Source organism: Mobula birostris, chromosome 10, assembly GCF_030028105.1.
Source record: "Mobula birostris isolate sMobBir1 chromosome 10, sMobBir1.hap1, whole genome shotgun sequence".
Taxonomy (NCBI): domain Eukaryota; kingdom Metazoa; phylum Chordata; class Chondrichthyes; order Myliobatiformes; family Myliobatidae; genus Mobula; species Mobula birostris.
Genome location: NC_092379.1, coordinates 102,551,085 through 102,571,206, shown reverse-complemented (window position 1 = coordinate 102,571,206; position 20,122 = coordinate 102,551,085). Strand labels below are relative to the sequence as shown.

General features: G+C 42.7%; 1 protein-coding gene across 1 annotated transcript in view; it reads left to right on the top strand.

Annotated features, from left to right (window-relative positions):
- Nucleotides 1-3,554: 3,554 nt before the first annotated feature.
- LOC140203725 (ADP-ribosylation factor-like protein 6) overlaps nucleotides 3,555-20,122 on the top strand; it is a 39,774-nt gene continuing 23,206 nt past the window's right edge. Inside the window, exons 1-4 of the mRNA XM_072269760.1 lie at nucleotides 3,555-3,659; nucleotides 12,235-12,408; nucleotides 18,288-18,349; nucleotides 19,587-19,655. Coding sequence (XP_072125861.1) covers nucleotides 3,555-3,659; nucleotides 12,235-12,408; nucleotides 18,288-18,349; nucleotides 19,587-19,655 — 410 coding nt within the window. The remainder of the gene's footprint in view (nucleotides 3,660-12,234; nucleotides 12,409-18,287; nucleotides 18,350-19,586; nucleotides 19,656-20,122) is intronic.

The window sequence follows — 20,122 nt, the reverse complement described above, 5'->3', positions numbered from 1 at the left end:
GGAGTGTAAGTCAACTGGGTACCTTTCATTGCCATAGGCTGCCTCCACCTTCACTGACATTGTGACATCTCATTATCTTCCGCCAGCTCCACCAACAAGATCTTTGTCTGATGGCTCTTTGTTTGGAACCTCTCCCTCGACCTTACTGTCATGGGTGACACGACAAGGAGCTAAACCTCCGCTGGCATTCCTCTCAGGACCTCAGGGACTTGCAAGCCTCTTCACCACGACTAGGCGACATCCTGGGAAAAGGTCCTGGTACTACAACACAATTGTCATAACACTTATGACAAACTGCCTCCCGGGTACCAGGTCAACATTGTCACTGAGCGGCTGCAGAAATTTCTGAAAGGGGAGGGCAAACAGCCAGAGGTCATTATACACCATAAGACCATAACAATAAGACATTGGTGTACAATTGCGCCATTTGGCCCATCAAGTCTGTTCCGCCATTCCATTATGGCTGATTTATTATCCCTCTCAATCCCATTCTCCTGCCCTCTCCCCATAACCTTTGACACCTGTACCAACCAAGTACCTATCAACCTTCACTTTAAAAAATACGTAATTTTTTTGTCCTCCACATCTGTCTATGGCAATGAATTCCATGGATTCACCATCCTCTGCCTAAAGAAGCTCCTCCTCATCTCAATTCCTCCACAAAGGTTAGGGGTGTTGTGGATAGTCTGGAGGGTTGTCAGAGGTGACAGCGAGACAAGAACTGTTAGGAGGGGAAACAGTTTCTTCCCCCAGACTGCAAGACTACTGAACTCCCTGCTAACACCCAGGTTTCATTGCATACGAAGTGCCAGTAGCATTATACTGTTTACTTTTTAATTTGTGTCATAAATGCACCTTATTATTTGTTAAACTATTTTTGGTAATATTATTTTATGTGTAGCTTGTGTGAGTTATATGTACTGTGTTCTGCAGCTTGGTCCGGAGGAGCGTTGTTTCATTTGGGCGCAGTTGAACGACAATAACGTGAACTTGAACTTGAATGGAAAGGTAGGCCAGATGAATGCATGGCTGAGGAGCTTCTGGGGTAGAGGTGACCTATACAAGAGAGATGGGTTGCATCCATGAACCAGAGGAGGACCAATATCCTAGCAGCTAAATTTGCTCTTGCCGTCAGGAAGGTTTTAAGCTAGACTGGCAGGAGGAGGGAGTGGGACTCAAGACAGCGAGGTCAGTGAGAGGACAGGGGTCTGTGCAGCAACCAGACAGCGAATGCCTAGCAATTAGGATAGCCAAGTTCACGGTAAAATGGCAGATAGGATCACTTTAGGTTGCATTGATTTTAATGCATGTGGCTTAACAGCTATGGCAGATGAACTGAGTGTGTGGATTGCCTCCAGGGAGTGAGGGACAGAGATATTTTGGCCATAACAGAAATGTGGCTCAGGGAAGGGCATGAGTGGTGGCTCAGTGTTCCGGGATACAGATGCTTAGGCGTGATAGAGGACCAGGCAAGATGGTGTTGCCCTTTTGATAGAGGACACAACAGCAGTAGTTTGAGAGGATATTCTTGAGGGAAAACCTGACAAAGCCATTTGGGAAGAATTTAGAAACAAGGGGCTTGTCACTTTGGTAGCACTATATTATAGATTTCCCTGCTCCCTCAACTGTATATGGGAACTTGAGATGCATATGTGTTGAGAAATTGCAAGTAGTTGTGAGAATAGTAGGCGAGTGCTAGTGAGAGGTTTAAATTTTTGCAGTGTTGACTGGGCCACCCAGATTGCAGAGGGCCTTGGATAGGGTAGAATTTTTGTGGTGCATCCAAGTGAGCTTGCTCATAAATAATAAAGAGTCTACTCTGGAAGGAGCAATACTGGACTTCCTCTTAGGGAGAAAAGCAAGCCAAATAAGTGAAATGACATTTGGAGAGCACTTTGGGTCCAGTGACCACAATTTTATTAGTTTTTAAATTGTTATGGAAAAAACTAGAATGGGACCACAGGTTAAAGTTGGAAACTGGAGCAAGGTCAACTTTGAGGGCATTAGGTAGGATCTAGCTGTGGTCAACTGAGTGACTCTTTAAAGGCAAAGGAACAGTTAGCAGGTGGGAGGTTTCAAAAAGGATCACATCAAGAGTCAAGGGGTAGCATGTTCCTGATAGGATGAAGGGCAGACATACCAAGTTCAGTGAATCCTGGCCGACAAGAGATACCAAAACTCTGATAAGGAAAAGAAGGAACTGTATATCTCATTTAGGCAGCTGGGTATGAATGAATCCTCCAATGAATATAAAGTTTCAGACCAGGCTTAACAGGGAAAATCAGAGAGGAAAAAGAGAATGAGATGGATTTGACAGGCAAGAAAGCTAATCCCATCTTCAAAGTCTTAACAGTTAAAATATGACTAGGGAGAGATAAGGTTCTTTTAAAGACCATCAGGGCTGCTTCAGTGTGGAGCCACAGGACATACCTGAAATATTTTATGTCTACTTCTCTTTGGCGATGACAAAGTGAGATCTTGGATTATATGCATATTGTGAGAAATGAGGTATTTGCAGCCTTGAAGTGCATTATGGTGGGCAAAACCCAAGGACATGACTAAGAGCACCCCTGAACCCTATGGGAGGCCAGAGAATAAATTGCAGAGGTCTTTGCAGAGATATGTGTGCTGTCATTATCCATGGCTGAAGTTCCACAAGACTGGAGGTTGGCTAATGTTGTTCCATTGTTGAAGAAGGTTAGCAAAGACAAGCCGGAGAACTACAGGGTGGTGATCCTGACTTCATTTGTAGAGAATTTACTCGAGGGAATTCTGAGGGACAAGGTATTCTATCACTGGATAGTTAATGCCCATTCTGGAATAGTCAGCATGGTTTTGTGTGTGACTGACAAATCTTTTGGAGTTAAGGGATAGATGAAGGTAGGGCATGAACATTGTCTATATAGACTTTAGTAAAGCTTTTGACAAGGTCCTGCATGGCTGGCTGATCGAGAAGGTTAAGTCACACAGGATTCAAGGGGGAGCTAGTGAGATAAATTTAGAACTGGTATGATGTTAGGAAGCAAAGGGTGATGGTTGAAGGTCAATTCTGTAACTGGAGGCCTGTGACTAGTAGGGTTCCCAAGAGTCAGTGTGGGGATGTCTGTTATTCATTGTTTATATAAACTATTCAGATGTGAATGTACTGCATATTGCATGATTAGTAGGTTTGCTGATGATACTAAATTAGGGGATCTTGTTGATAGTGAAACAGGTTACAATGGATTATAAAGTGACTTTGATCAGTTTGCAAATGGGCTGAGCAATGGCAAATGGAGTTCAACCTAGATAAATACCAGGTGATGCATTTTGACAGGATAATGAATTATACAGTGAATAGCAGAACACTACGAATGCTGTGGGACAGAGGGACCTGGGAGTACTAGTGGACAGTTCACCGAAAGAGGCTGCACAAGTAGACAGGGTAATGAAGAAGGTGTTTTAGCATGCTGGCATTCATTAGTTGGGGCATCAAGTTTAGAAATAGGAACATAATGTTGCAGTTCTCTACATTAATGGTGAGGCCACACTTGGAGTATTGTGTTTTAGTCGCCATGTTACAGATGACCGTCACTGTCTTTTCCCAAGGGGTGTGGAGTCCAAGACTAGAAGGCACGGATGGAAGAAAAGAGGACAAAGGTTTAAAAGAGACCTGGAAGGTAAATGTGATTGCTTTCCATGGAGGGTGGTGAACACCTGGAATGAGCTACCCGGTGAAATCAGATTTATTATTACTGACTTAGATGACAGGAAGTTTGTTATTTTATGGCAGCAGCACAGTGTAAAGACATAAAATACTATAAATTACAATAAATAAATAAGTGAACACAAAAATAGAAGAGTGAGGTGGTATTCATGGACTGTTCAGAAATCTGGTGGCTGAAGGCAAGAAGCAGTTTCTGAATCATGAGTGTAGGTATTCAGGCTCCTGTTCTTCTTCTCTGATGGTAGTGACAAGAACAGAGCATATCCTGAATGGTGAGGGTCCTCAGTAATGGCCACAACTTTTGAAGGTGTTCTCGTTGATGGGGAAGATTATTCCTGTCATGAGATGACTGAGTCTACAATCATCTGCAGTCTCCTGTAATCGTGTACTTTGGAGCCTCCGTACCAGGCTATCTTGGAATTCATTATTGTGCTCGCCACCATACATCTATAGAAATCTGTAAGTTTTTGGTAACCTATTGAATCCTTTTAAACTCCTAATGAAGTAGAGCTGCTGTCATGCCTTTTCTCTGATTGAAACAATGTGTCGGGCCCAGGAACTTGAAACTGCTCACCCTTTCCAATGCCTGCCCCTCAATGAGAACTGGTTCTCCAAACTTCCTCCTTGTTGAAGTCACCAATAAATTCCTTGGCTTTGCTGATGTTCAGTGCAAGATTGTTGTGACACCACTCAATCAGCTGATCTATCTCACTCCTGTACACCTCCTCATCAGCATCTGAGGTTCTGCCAAGTGTAGAATGGGTGCCTTTGTAGTGTAACGGTTAGAGCACCACTATTACGGAACAGGGTGTCGGAGTTTGGAGTTTAATCCTGGCATCCTCTGAGAGGAATCTCTCCATGCCCTCCCCATGGAATGCCTGGGTTTTCTCCAAGTCTTCCGGAGTCAATCCAAAGATGAACCAGAGAGGTTAAATGGACATTGTAAATTGTCCTCCAATTAGGTTAGGATTAAATCGAGGTTGTTGGGCAGTGCAGCTCGACAGGCCAGAAGGGCCTATTTCTCATTATGTCTCAAAATAAATAAATAAACAACATAGTGCTTGATTGTGCTTAGCCACACAGGCATGAGCATAGACCAGTGGGTTAAGCATGCAACCTTGAGCTGCGACAGTGTTGATTCTCAGTAAGGGGGAGATATTATCACTGATCCATACTGACTGTGCTCTTCTGATGAGGAAGTTGAGGATCCAGTTGCAGAGGGGTGTAGAGGCCCTGGTTTTGAAGCTTTAATTTGCATGACTGGGGTTAAAGATTGTGGTCATGTACGTTCCTGCTGTTGATGATTCATGCTTAGTTTTCAGCTGCCAGATCTTTTGTGAGTTTATCCTAATTAACACAGTTGTTGCTCTGCAAAACACAGTGGTATCCTTGGTGGGAAAGTGGGACTTTGCCTTCACATGGACTTCGGGGTGGTCACTTCCGAAAGTGTTGTCCCAGATTAGTTCAGTGCTATCAAGATCAGGCAGGTTCATCTTTGTTGGTTCTCTGCCTCTGCTTGATCTTGTGTTCAGTGGTGATTCAAGATTTAAGATTTAATATTCAAGATTCAAGATTGTTTAATGCCATTTTCAGTACACAAGTGTAAAGGGGAATGAAATACTTATCACTCTGGAACCAAAACAGCACAAAAAAAAAAACCCACAATGAGATAAAGAACACAAAAATAATAATAAATTCACAAAAAAAATCATAAGGTAAGCCCATAAAGTGACGCAAGGCTTAGGAAAGTATGTCCATAAGGTGACTGATAGGAAATGATAAAATAATGGTGGTTGGAGGTGTTGATCAGCCTTACTGCTTGGGGAGAATAACTGCCTTTTGAGTCTGGTGGTCCTGGTGTGGATGCTACATAGCCTCCTGCCTGAAGGCAGTGGAACAGGCAGTCCATGAGAGGGGTTGGTAGAATCCTTCATGATGTTATTGGCCCTTTTTCAGCACCTTTCATTTTACAAATAAACATAAAGATCCAACTGTAAATAGATGTGCAGCATAGAAAGGTATGTCAGTGAGAACATAACTTTTTCAAAACTTTTTTTTCCTTTTTTTTCCTGGTCTACTTAAAATTGCCTTAATGCAGAATGGATATTCAAGCTCCAGGCCTTCACCACTGCACCTTCCAAACTGAGCTATATGAAATGCATTACATGTGCTAAAGGAATCTGTCTTTACTATAAACAGATTTATGCTTTTGTGTTCCTTGCTAAATGTGTGGACAACATGAAGATAGGTGGAGGGGCAAGAAGTGTTAAGGAAGGAGGGGGTTTGTAGAATGACAGAATGGGAGAATGGGTAAAGAAATTACAGATGGAACATAGTGTGGGGAAGTGCATGGTCATGCACTTTGGTAGAAGGAGTAAGGATGTATACTATTTTCTAAATGGGGAGAAAATTCAGAAGTCAGAGGTGCAAAGGGGCTTGGGAGTCCACATGCAGAATTCCCTAGATTAACTTGCGGTTTGGGTCTGTGGTAAGGAAGGCAAATGTCATGTTAACATTCATTTTGAGAGTATGAAGATAAATGCAAGGATGTAATGCTGAGGCTTTATAAGACAATGGTCAAACTGCACCTGGTGCACGTGCAGTTTTGGGCCCCTTATCTAAGACGTGACATGCTGTCATTGGAAGAGCCCAAAGGAGGTTGCCGAGAATTATTCCAGGAGTGAAAGGGTAATGTGTGAGGAGCATTTGATGGCTCAGGGCCTGTATTCACTGGAGCTGAGAAGAGTGAGAGGGGAATCTCATTGAAGCCTGCTGTATATTGAAAGGCCTAAATAGTGTGGATGTGAAGAGGTATCCTATAGTGGGGGAGTCTAGGACCAGATGGCACCATCTCAGAACGTCCCTTTAGAACAGTAATGAGGATGAATTTCTTTAGTGAGAGGGCAATAAATTGGGGAATTCATTGCCACAGATGGCTGTGGAAGCCAAGTCATTGGGTATATTTAAAGCAGAGGTTATCAGTTCTTCATGAGTCAGGATGTCAAAAGTTACAGGGAGAAGGCAGAAGAATGGGGTTGAGAGAATACTGTGGTCTGCATGGACCAGTTAGACCAAAGAGCCTGTTTCTGTGTGGTGTTACTCTATGATTCTGTGGGAATAAAGTGACTGCAGTGAGTATAACAACTACCAGACCTTTGTCTTGTGAACATAAAAGGAAATGTACTTACCATGTTGCCTGGACCAGAATGTAGATGTTAGCCAAAGTAATTTACCCTGAATACAGCGTTGTTTTAAATCTGTGAGATTCACAATTGATATGATCTCAGTCCGGCATCAGCAAAAGAAATGCTGTGAACAAAAAAGACCATTATGTCTTTCTTCCCTTTATCAACCTCACTAAGATTGTATGAGTGGGGTGGTTTACTCATACTGCTGAAGGGAATTGGTTGCCTGCCAGAGCTATTCAGTGTGATCTTTTGTTTTTATAATAATACAGGAGATAAGGTTAGCTGCTCTGAGACCGCACATTATCTGTAAAAACAGCAGCAGGGTTAGTCAGGATGGATTCTCGTTCTGCCACTCTGGATGCTCTCTATCGATGCGGTTTCATCTTACATCCTTTTGCAGAGGGTGTCCATTTACAAACCTAAACCAATGGGAATTTAGGCTATACACACGTTGCTGGGGGAACTCAGTAAGTAAGTCAGTGTCTATGGAGGGAAATAAACAATTGAAATTTGATTAGTTTTGTCCACTGACAGCCAAGACAGAGGTATACCAGGTCATCTTTAGGGAGTTACTCCAGCCAAAATGGAGCACCACCACCCCATACAAGGGGTATATCTGCAGCAGCTAATAATGGTCTTACTTGCCCACATAATGATTTTCGGTTGATCATTAACACCTTGGAGACAAATGCCATGCCCTGGTCAATGCCTTATCACTGTTATGGAAATAAATCTGTAACCCTGAAGTCTTCATGAACTTGTAACTCTGTAAAATGTAATGTGTCAAAATAGAACCTATAAAATCCTAGAGTACTTTGCCGGTTTGCTGTTTTGGATGGGAGGCTTATAAGTGTCGCTGCGTGTATGTTTTATTAAGATGTTTGACAGGAAAATGTGTGTTTTATGGCTGGAGGATGTTTTGACAACAGAGGTAAACATGACACAGCCTCTTAAGAACAAATGCCTGGAACCAAATAAACAAGCAGATAATGGAGGAATGTTACAGAATGGAATTAATTACTGTTCTCAGTAAAAAGTACAGAAGTACTTTGTTTGAGCTATAAGATTGAAGCTATTTCCAGATGATAACTTGTGGAGTAGCTTCCATTGCAAGTGAATAAATGTGTCCATAATTTGGTGCACTCTGAATTTGTTGTAGTATGTTTCTGTATTTTAGAAGACCTAACTAAACGGTATATAGCACTGTCAATTAGAATTTATAATTAGTGACTGAAACTTGTTGAGAGAACTGTAAATCAAGATGGCACTTTTCACCAACATCACAAGATGCTGAACACTGCAAGTGTGTTTTCCAATCTGAGCTAGAGTGTGTGGCTAACAGTCAGCAACCTAACAGAGACATCTAAATTACTGTACTAGTCCACCAAACTTATGCCCTCTGTACACTCGTGATCTTGACAAAATATACAAGCCCTGAAGAAAGGCCTAAACTTTTGACTTTGCTACTTGAGTATCTGACATCTAGTTTTTGGTATCTCAACCACCTAGATAACCAGCGTAGAGGTCCGGAATATGAAGCATCTGTCAACGTACTTTCATTACTAATTTAGCTGTGTTTGTAGTGGATTGCACACATTCATTGGACAGATGATTAAAAAGAACAATAAAAAATGGGTGCAGGGATAGATCATATGACCCCTCAAATATGCACTCCCATTTAAAATGATTATGGCTATCTGCTCTAGTCCTCAACTCCTCTTCTCTGGCAGATCCCCATAGCCTTCAATTCACATAATAATGAACAACACAACTGTTTGGGCCCATGACGATGTGCCAACCCATATAAACATACTCCATGATCGATCTGACCCTTCCCTACACAGCACATAACCCTCCATTTTTCTTCCATTCATGAGCCTGTCTCTGAAGTGCTCCAATTGTATCATCCTCAACCACCATCCCAACAGTGCGCTCCAGGCATCTACCATACTCTGTGGAAAACGTACAACTGACATCCACCCGCAAACTTTCCTCTAAGTGCATTTAATGGATGTTCTCTGGTATTACTCATTGCCACCCTGGGGAAAAGTGGCTGTCACTCTATGCCTCTCATAATCTCATGCACCTCTATCAAGTCACTTCTTGCCCTCCTTCACTCCAAAGAGAAAAGCCCTAGTTCCCTCTACCTTTCCTGATAAGACATGTTCTCTAATCCAGGCAGCACCTGGTGAATCTCCTCTGCATTTCTCATCCTTCCCATAATGAGGTGACCAGAAATGAACACTGTACTGCAAGTATTGTCTCACAGGTTTATAGAGCAGCTACTTTACCTTTCAGCTCTTGAACTTAATCTCCCGACTAATGAAAGCTAACACACCATATGCATTCTTAATCACCCTATCAACTTGCATTACTTTGAAGGATCTGTGGACTTGGACTCCAAGATCCCTCTGTTCTTCCACATTTTCCCACTCTTTAAAAATTTGTCTAGTTCCTCTTTAAATGCTCCCAGTGATTACCTTCTGAATTCTGGAGATTTACTATCCTCTGTGAGATATGGCTTTAGATGATCTTCCCTTGATCTTGTTATTAATTCCATCATTCGAGATTCCCCCATTCTTGGAAACAACTCTACATCCTGCCAATCGTGACCTCAACTAATGTAATATATTTCAATATAATCATTGCTCATTCTTCTAAACTAGTAAGAATATAGATCCAATATCTTCAGCAGTTTATGAAAGGACAACCTTCTCCCAGGAATCAGCCAGGTGAATCGCCCAAACTTTTTCCATGACAGTTTCTCTCAGGATGTTCTGGATGGCAAACTGGACAAGGTCACTATCTGGATGTCCATATCTCTGGTTTTTGAAAGAAAGATATAAAGATAAACATACAAATTCTGCAGTTGCTGGAAATCTGGAGCAACACACACAAAATGTTGGAGGAACTTGGCAGGTCAGGCAGCATCTATGGAAATGAATAAACAATTGACATTTTGGACCAAGACTCTTCTTCAGGACTGGGAAGGAAAGGGGAAGACACCATAACAAAAAGGTAGGGAGAGGGGAATGAGGACTAGCTAGAAGGTGATAGGTGAAACCAGGTGGGTGGGAAAGGTAAAGAGCTGGAGAAGAAGGAATCTGATAGGAGGAGAGTGGTCCATGGGAGAAAGGGGCGGCAGGGGTAGGGTGATAGGCAGTTGAGAGGAGGTAAGAGGTCAGGTGGTGAATAAAAGATGAGAGAAAGGAAAGGAAAACAATTACTGGAAGGGGAAATTGATGTTCATGCCATCAGATTGGAAGCTAGCTAGATTTTTTTTAAGCATGTCCACCAGACATTCAGCCATTCTTGTCTGGCACGTGGTGTCGGGGTTAACCGGGTCACGTTATGAACGTTCCTGATTCGACCCTTGTATTTTTTACGAGGTCGGGTGGCTAGCTCGACACTCAACCCGGCATGGAAAGCGTGCTCCGGGGTGGCCTGACCTGGATTCGAACTCGGGAGCCTTCGCTCCAGAGTCCAGCGCTGATCTCACTGCGCCACCAGCTGGCCAGCTGCCTAGATGGAATATGAGGTGTTGCTCCTCCACCCTGAGAATGGCCTCTTTGTGGCAAAAAAGGAGGCCAAGGACTAACACGTCAGAACAGGAATGGGGTTAGGAATTCCTCCTTCCTTTTCAGTCCTGAAGAAGGGTCTTAGCCTGAAATTTTGACTGTTTATTCATTTCCTTAGATGCTGCAACCTACCGAGTTGCTCCAGTATTTTGAAGATAAAAGGCTGTTTGGTGTTGACATTGTTGGGACTTCTGGTTGACTGATTAGTGGGGCATCAGAAGAGGCAAACAGCAACAAAAAGCTCACCTGGCCGAGGCCAGCAAACTTGAGAGTTCCAGTTTAATAGCCTGGTTCGTTTGCATCATGTTTACTATGATGCAGCCTCGTGACAGACCGTTCCAGCCCAGAGAACCTGGCTGCCCAGTTGCACCCATATGATCAATTAATCTCCTAAACCTGAGACCACCAGATCAGTGTGAGCTGATGTGCTGCACCAGATATTGTTCAACTGGGACCTGACTACCAGGATGCAAACCATAATGAGTTTGAGTACAGAGAGGAAATTAAGAACCTGGTGGCATAGTGCAAAGACAATAACCTATCCTTCAACATCAGCAAGACGAGGGAATTGGTTGTTGACTTCAGAAGGAGTAGCGGACCGCACAACCCAATTTACATCGGTGGTGCGCAAGTGGAACAGGTCAAAAGCTCAAGTTCCTCGGGGTCAATATCACAAATGACCTGACTTGGTCCAACCAAGCAGAGTTCACTGCCAAGAAGGCCCACCAGCGACTTTACTTCCTGAGAAAACTAAAGAAATTTGGCCTGTCCCCTAAAACCCTCACTAATTTTTATAGATGCACCGTAAAAAGCATTCTTCTAGGGTGCATCACAACCTGGTATGGGAGTTGTCCTGTCCAAGACCGAAAGAAGCTGCAGAAGATCGTGAACATGGCGCAGTACATCACACAAACCAATCTTCTGTCCGTGGATTCACTTTACACTGCACGCTGTCGGAGCAGTGCTGCCAGGATAATCAAGGACACGACCCACCCAGCCAACACACTTTTCGTCCCTCTTCCTTCCGGGAGAAGGTTCAGGAGCTTGAAGACTCGTACGGCCAGATTTGGGAACAGTTTCTTTCCAACCGTGATAAGACTGCTGAACGGATCTTGAACCGGATCTGGGCTGTACCCTCCAAATATCCGGACCTGCCTCTCGGTTTTTTTGCACTACCTTACTTCCCATTTTTCTATTTTCTATTTATAATTTATAATTTAAATTTTTAATATTTACTAATTTTAACTATTTTTAATATTTAATATTTATAATCTAGGGAGTGTGAAGCGCAGAATCAAATATCGCTGTGATGATTGTACGTTCTAGCACCAATTGTTTGGCGACAATAAAGTATAAAGTATAATCTGGGACTGCTGGTTGGGCTCATTCGCTGAATCTGTGAATGAATCTGCGAATGAATCTATGAAGAAATCTCTGGCACCGTGAAGGATCTCTGGAATGTTGACAGCTCATTACGTTTCTGGGCTCCCCTCTGAAAGCGGATAGGAGCAGATTCATGTGGGACGGTGCTTGGAGTACGCTACTCTATAATTGCGACCGTGTGCTCCTTCGGGAGGGAACATCAGAATAATATTGGCGGTGTTAAAATTGCTGGAGCGAAACTCGTAACCTGTCGCCCGGTGTTCTTTGTCCCTGGTCTATAGTCCTCTCACTTCTCAGATTAAACACAACTCCCCATACCGCCTGCTGCACAGGCGCCGAGGCTGAATTTTGCAGTTGCGTCACCTTTGACACAAACAAGAGAGAGCTACGGGTCCGCAACCGGGCAGGGGCGATACTGGCCGGGTCTGGCATGGGCTTTTTAGATAAAGTAATTGCACGCCTGAGACTGCGGCGCAAGAGTGCGAATGTTCTTTGTTTGGGGCTGGACAATAGCGGGAAGAGCACGATCATCGATCGCTTGAAACCTGCCAGTGTGAGTAATTAGAGCTGCTCTTCACAATGGAATTAAATGCCCCCCTCCTTTGTGTGTTACTGATTACAGAAGACGCCTCATGAGGAGGCGATTTATTCTATCTCCAGATATAACATAGAACAAATGAATGAGGTACTGCAAATGTTTAAAATCTAGAGCAATACACACAAATGTGCTGAAGAAGTTCAACAGGTCAGGCAGCATCTATGCATGGGAAGCAATTCGGAAGGCACACTATACAAACTACATCCGAAAGAGGAAGGAATATTCCAAACGCAAGATGACACAACCTTAGTTAACAAGAGACGGCAAAGCCAACATAAAAGCCAAAGAGAGGGCATAAAATAGAGCAAACATTAGAGGAAAGTTAGATGATTGGGAGATAGCTGGTTAGATTATCTACTGCCATGATGAGGCTAAACTCAGGTTGGAGGAGCAACAACTCATATACCATCTAGGTAGTCTCCAGCCCCTTGGGATGAACATAGAATTCTCCAACTTCCGGTAATTCCCTCCCCCTCCCTTCCTGTATCCCTCTCTCTGACGGTAGTGACTGAAAGGAGGATGCTGTCCAAGTTGCGTGCCTTCTTGGTCAATGTCTCCCATCCACTACATAATGTACTGGGTGGGCACAGGAGTACATTCAGCCAGAGACTCATTCCACTGAGATAAAACACAGAGCATCATAGGAAGTCATTCCTGCCTGTGGCCATCAAACTTTACAACTCCTCCCTTGGAGGGTCAGACACCCTGAGCCAATAGACTGGTCCTGGACTTATTTCCTGGCATAATTTACATATTACTATTTAATTATTTATGGTTTTAATACTATCTAATTATGGTGCAACTGTAACAAAAGCTAATTTCCCCCGGATCAATAAAGTATGACCGTGACTGTGACTATTTCACTCCGCCCCCTCCCCCAGCTGCCTATCACCTCCCTCATGGTTCCGCCTCCTTCTACTACCCATTGTGTTTTCCCCTATTCCTTGTTCACCTTTCTCACCTATCACCTCCCTGCTTCCTCTCCCCCACCTCTTTGTCTTTCAAATTACTGGTTTTTCACCTGGAACCTACCAGCCTTCTCCTTCCCACCTTCCCCCCACCTTCTTTATAGGGCCTCTCCCCCTTCCCTCTACGGTCCTGATGAAGGGTTCTGGCCTGAAACATTGACTCATTGTTTCCACCAATGCTGCCCGACCTGCAGAGTTCCTCCAGCGTGTTGTGAGTGTTAGATGATTGGGAAGCTTTTAAAGACCAACAGAAGGCAACTAAAAAAAATTCATGAAGAAGAAAAAGATGGAATATGAAAGTAAGCTAGCCAACAATATTAAAGAAAATACTAAAAGTTTCTTCAGATACATAAGGTATAAAAGAAAGGCGAGAGTGGATATCAGACTGCTGGAAAATTACGCTGAGAAGGTAGTGATGGGGGACAAAGAAATAGCAGATGAACTGAATAAGTATTTTGCATCAGCCTTCGCTGTGGAAGACACTCGCAGTATGGCGGAAGTTCCAAAGTGTAAGGGGTCATGAAGTGTGTGAAGTTGCCATTAATGGGGAGAAGGCTGTCTGGAAGCTGAAAGGTCTAGAGGTAGGTAGATAAGTCACCTGGACCAGATGCTGTAGGCCCCAGGGTTCTGAAAGAGGCGTCTGAAATCTGAACAGATTGCGAAGGCATTCAGGGATCAGAATCAGAATCAGGTTTAATATCACCAGCATATGTCGTGAAATTTGATAACTTGGAGGCAGTACTAGATTCTGGAATGGTTCCGGAAGACTGGAAATTTGCTAAAGTCACTGCATTCTTCAAGAAGGGAGAGAGGCAGAGGAATGGAAAGTAATGACCGGTTAGTTAGTGGTTGGGAAGATGTTGGGATAGATTGTTAATGATGTGGTTTTGGGATACTTGGAAGCACATGATAAAATAAGCTGTTTCCTCAAAGGAAAAACTTGCCTGACAAATCTGTTAGAATTCTTTGAAGAAATAACAAGCGGGATAGGCAAAGGTGAATCGGTTGATGTTGTATACATGGATTTTCAGAAGGCCTTTGACAAGGTGCCACACATGAGGCTGCTTAATAAGTTAAGAGCCCATGGAATTACAGGAAAGATTCGAGCATAGATAAAGCAGTGGCTGATTGGCAGGAGGCAAAGAGTGGGAATAAAGGGAGCCTTTTCTGATTGGCTGCTGGTGACTAGTGGAGTTCCACAGGGGTCTGTGTTGTGATTACTTCTTTTTACATTATATGTAAATGACTTTAATGATGGGATTGATGGTTTTTCTGCAAAGTTTGCGATCAATACAAAGATAGATGGAGGGGCATGTAGTTTTGAGGAATTAGAGAGGCTACAGAAGGATTAAGACAGAACAAGAGAATGTGTAAAGAAGTGGCAGATGGAATATACTATCGGGATGTGTGTAGTTGTGCACTTTCAGAGAAGAAGTAATAAGGTAGATTATTTTCTAAGTAGAGAGAAAATTCAAAAATCTGAGGTGCAAAGGGACTTGGAAGTCCTTGTGCAGGATTCCCTAAAGGTTAATTTACAGGTTGATTCTGTGGTGAGGAAGGCAAATGCAATATTGGCATTCATTTCAAGAGGACTAGAATATAAAAGCAAGGATGTAATGTTGAAGCTTTGTAAAGCACTGGTGAGGCCTCACTTGGAGGACTGTAAGCAGTTTTGGGCCCCTTATTTTAGAAAGGATGTGATGGCACTGGAGAGGGTTCAAAGGTGGTTTACAAAAATGATTCCAGGACTAAATGGCTTGTCAGCACTTGGTGGCTCTGGGCCTGTATTCACTAGAATTCAAAAGAATGAGGGGTGACCTTTACCCCTCAGGGATTGAAACCTATTGAAAGGTAAAAGGCCTTGACAAAGTGGATGTAAGAGGATGGAGACTTTCCCATTGGTGGGAGAGTCTAGGACACAGCCTCAGAATAGAAGGGCATCATTTTAGAATGGAGATGAGGATGAACTTCTTTAGGCAAACAGTGGTGAATCAGTGGAATTCATTGCAACAGGCAGCAGAAGTAAGCCAAGTCTTTATATTTAAGGCAGTGGCTGATAGATTGTTGATTGGCCAGGGCATGAAGGGATACAGGGAGAAGACAGGAGATTGAGGCTGAGAGGAAAAATGGATCAGCTGTGATGAAGCAGGCTCGATGGGCCAAATGGCCTAATTCTGCAACTATATCTTCTGGTCTTCTGGTCTAAACAGTCAACATTTTGGGCCATGACCCTTCATCAGGACAACAGGGCTGTAATAGTGACAGACTTTAACTTCTCCAAAAGCTTAGATGGGGTGGATTTCTTCACTGCATCCAAGTGGGGTTCTTGAAAAAGTATGTGGACAGTCCAGCTACAGGAGAAAACAGACAGGACCTGGTTTTAGAAAATGAGATGGGCCAGGTGACAGACCTAATAATGTGTTTACAGGATTTCCTGTGAATGTGGAGCAGTGTATATTGGCCATATAGGGCGCACAGTGGAAGCCCACAGGAGATATATCGTTTAGGTTACCTGGAGAAATCGTTGGAAGCAGAACACTGCATTCGCAATGGCCAGGGGATTGACTTTGATGGCACAAAATTATTGTGCTTGGCCAAGTGCTTTTGGGACCACCTGGTAAAGGAAGCCATTGAAATAAAACTAGAGGAAAAGAATTTCAACGAAGACGAAGGTCTTGCTCTAACTAAGAACTGGAATTCAATTGTAAACAAGGTGGAGAGTGGAAACCTGATTGGATGAGGACTAATCAATCAAGAGGGATGGACTATGGGGTTATAAATACTACTGGATTAGACATGTCCAGGCTTCGAACCTGATGAAGCTGGCAGAGCTTGTCATCGAAACGTTGGTTATAATTGATAACTGTAACTGGCGAGAAGCCCGAAAAGCATTTATTCATCATATCTGCCGGGAAAGTACTAGATTCTTTTTCAGTGGGTGAATATTTTGGGAATAGCAACCACATTTTGATATGTTTTAAAATAGTTCTGAGTTAGGATAAAATTAGATTTTGCAGGAAGGTACCAAATTGCGAGAGGTAAAATTATGACAGAATAAAACTGGAGCCAAGGGGCATTGACTGGGAGCAGTTGTCATTGGACAAGTCTATGTCTGACATGTGGAAGTCACTTAAAGGTGAGTTTATCAGCATTTAGGATTGGCATGGAGTAATGGATAGTAAGATATGGGAACCTTGGGTGACCTGAGAGGTCCAAAATTTAGTCAGGAAGAAAAAGGAAGCATACATAGAGCTTAGGAAGCTAAAATCAGACTGAGCCCTTGTGGATTATAAACATCGCAGGAGAAAACATGAGAGATTCTGCAGTGCTGGAAGTCATAAGCAACAGACGCAAAATGCTGGGGGTATTCAGCAAGTCAGGCAGCATCAATAGTGGGAAATAAAGTCAATATTTCGGTTTGAGATCCTTCCTGATGAAAGGTCTTAGTCCGCAATGTCCACTGCTTATTCCCTTCCATAGATGTTGCTTACTGAATTTTTCCAGCTTGTTGTCTGTGTTGCTCAAGATAGCAGTAAAGTGCTCAAGCAGGCCTTTAGGAAGACCATAATAAGCCATGAAATGTACTTGGTGAGCAGGATCAAGGGAGAATCACAAGGCAATTTATGCTCCTATTCAGAAACTCTGGATAAGGAGAGGATAGGTCCACTCAGGCTGAAAGAAAGAATTTACTTGCAAACGTTTTGTCACCATGCAAGGAGATATCATCAGCGTACAGTTGATTGTGGTGTGTCCTCTGAATGTTTAGCCTTTATATACTTATCAATCATCTGATTGGTCATCCTTTTGGAAACTCAATTGTGATGTGGGGAGGAAATCTCGTAGCTGTGTCCTCTGAATGCTTGGCCTTTATACATTATCAATCAGCTGACTGGTCATCAATTGAGTTTCCAAAATGAGTAAGGCCAAGCGCTCGGAGGACACACCACAATCAACAGCGTACTAACGATGCCTCCTCACATGGTGATGAAACATTTGCAAGTTGCCAAGATTAGAGAACAACTCAACCCAACCATCAACCACCTGTGCTACACATCTGAATTATTTCCAGTAAAGAAAGAAATATGTGCTTGCAATCAGGGCAATGTGGCTGAGATACTAAATGACAAACACAAGAAATTCTGCAGATGCTGGAAATCCAACGCAACACACACAAGATGCTGGAGGAACTCAGCGGATCTTGCAGCATGTATGGAGATGAAAAAAAGAGTCGACGTTTCAGGCTGAGACCCTTCTTCAGGACTGGAAAGGAAGGGGGAAGACGCCAGAATAGAAAGGTGTGGCGAGGGGAAGGAGGATAGTTAGAGGGTGATAGGTGAAGCCAGGTGGGTGGGAAGGATTCTGTTCGCTGCTCTGCAACATTTACCCTGCTCTCCACGGTACTAAGGCTGAGGCTGTGGCTGCTCTGGCTCTGGGTTTTGTGTTGATGGACTCTCTCTAGTTCTGAATGCTGTTGTTTGCACAATTTGTTTTTTTTCTTTTTGCACTTTGGGTGTTAGTCTTTTTTAAAATTTTCTTTGGGTTTCTTGTCACCTGTAAGGAGACGAATCTCAAGGCTGTATAATTTATACATACTTTCATAATGTAAGTACTTAGAACTTTGATTTTATTTTTTCCCCATCATGTGTATCCATTGTGCTGGCTGAGATGAATTAATTTTGCATTGACCAAAAATGAAACTGGCCTTCATGGTTTTATATTCCAGTTGGCAACTAATTGTCATATTGCAAGTTCAGATTTCCTCAAATGCCTTTGTAATACCAGAACTGAAAACAGATGGACTGCAAAACTTATTTTTTATATTTCAACAGTCTTACATTGCATTTAACTTACCTCCTATTTTTTCAGGCACAAGTCCAAGAGATAACACCGACAATTGGATTTAATGTAGAGAAATTCTCCACAGTCAGGTACAGGTATATATAAGGCATTGATGAGGCTGTACTAAGTGTATTTTGTACAGTAGTGGTCACCCTGTTATGGGAAAGAGTTGTTAAACTAGGAAGAGTGCAGAAAAGATTTACCAGGATATTGCCTGAACTCGAAGGCACTGAGTTACAAAAGAAGAGGTCGTGTAGACTTGGACTTAATTCCCTAGAATGGAAGAGATTGAGGAGTGACCAAATAGAGGTCATGAGGGGAGCAAGGCAGGGTTAAAGCACATTGTCTTTTTCTAGAGAGGGGTTGATAAAAACAAGTGGGGACTTAGGTTTAGGATCAGAGGCGAGAGATTTAAGAGACATGAAGGGCAACTTCTGCATGCAAAGGGTGGTGCGTCTTCTGAATGAGCTGCAGGATGTGGTGGCTGGTGGGTGGTGGGGCATAGCAGGAATGTTTAAAAGCTATCTAGATAACTACATATCTAGAAGGTTTAGGGTTTAGAAGGCTATTGGCCAAATGTGGGCAGATGCAACTAGTTTATTGGCGACACAGCAAGGACGAGTTGGGCCAGATGGCTTTTTCCATGCTGTTTGAAACTAAAAAATTGACTTTTTTTGTTTGCATTCATTTGAGTGATTTCACGAGTGAGTTGTCCAAATTTCAAGATCTTTCTTTGGGGGGGGGGGATTTGTATATGATTGGTAGAAGCTATTTCCATTTGCCTACATTTTGCCAATATACCTCGAACTCTTTCCTAACCACATACCTATGTCAGTGTCTCTTAAATTTTGTTATTGTGCCTACCTCAACCGCGTCCTCTGGCAGCTCATTCTATATAAGCACCACACTCTGTGTGATAAAGTTGTCCCTCGGGTCCCCTTAAATCATTCCCTTTCAACTTAATCTTATGCCTTTCCCTGGGAAATAAAAGCTGTGCATAATAATAATCAGATTTGAAATTGTCTAGAACTATTTCAGCTCTCAAGGAGAGATATTAATTTAGCCACGTGCACAACAAGGCTGAGATTTGAGGACATTGAACTACCAGTAACATAAGCTTCAAGCTTCATTTATACTCTGTGTATGTATGCCAATGACAAAGCTTGAATTTGAGCTTTTTTTCTGAACTTGCCTTTGCTCTATGCTCACAACTTCTAATGACAATTTGGTTGGTTTGGAGAAAAGTAATTGTACTCAGAAGATTACAGAAATCATTTATTCTTCTTCACCTATTTCTTCATAATGAGTTGCTTTATTCTATTTCAGTTTGAACTTTACAGTGCTTGATATGTCAGGCCAGGGAAGATACCGATACCTCTGGGAACAGTACTACAAGTAAGTAGCAAGTAAATAATGTGCTTTGTAAAATGATTCAATACCGTGGTGTCTTCTGCACAGAATCTGGAATCTGGTTTATTTACAACAATATATTTATAATTTCCGACCCTATATTTTTGAGTTACAAGGCGATCAAAAATGCTGCACAATGAATTCTGAAGATAAAAAGGAAAAGGGAGCAGAAGTTAGAAGGGTGAGAGAAGTTGGGAATGGTACTTTGTATATGGTGGGGGCGAGAATGAAACTGGGAGCAGTGCTTTTAGGTAAGGAAATGAAAGAACATAGCAGCTCTTACTGAGAAAGAATGAGGCACTGCTGCAAACTTCCTTTGGTTTAATATGGTTGGTTGCTATCATAAGATAAAGTCTGTTGGATCCGACTGCTTAATTCTTAGATTAGACCAGGGTTTCTCAACTGGGGTTCCGCGAGAGGTCACTAGGGCTTCTGCAAGAGAAATGATGTAA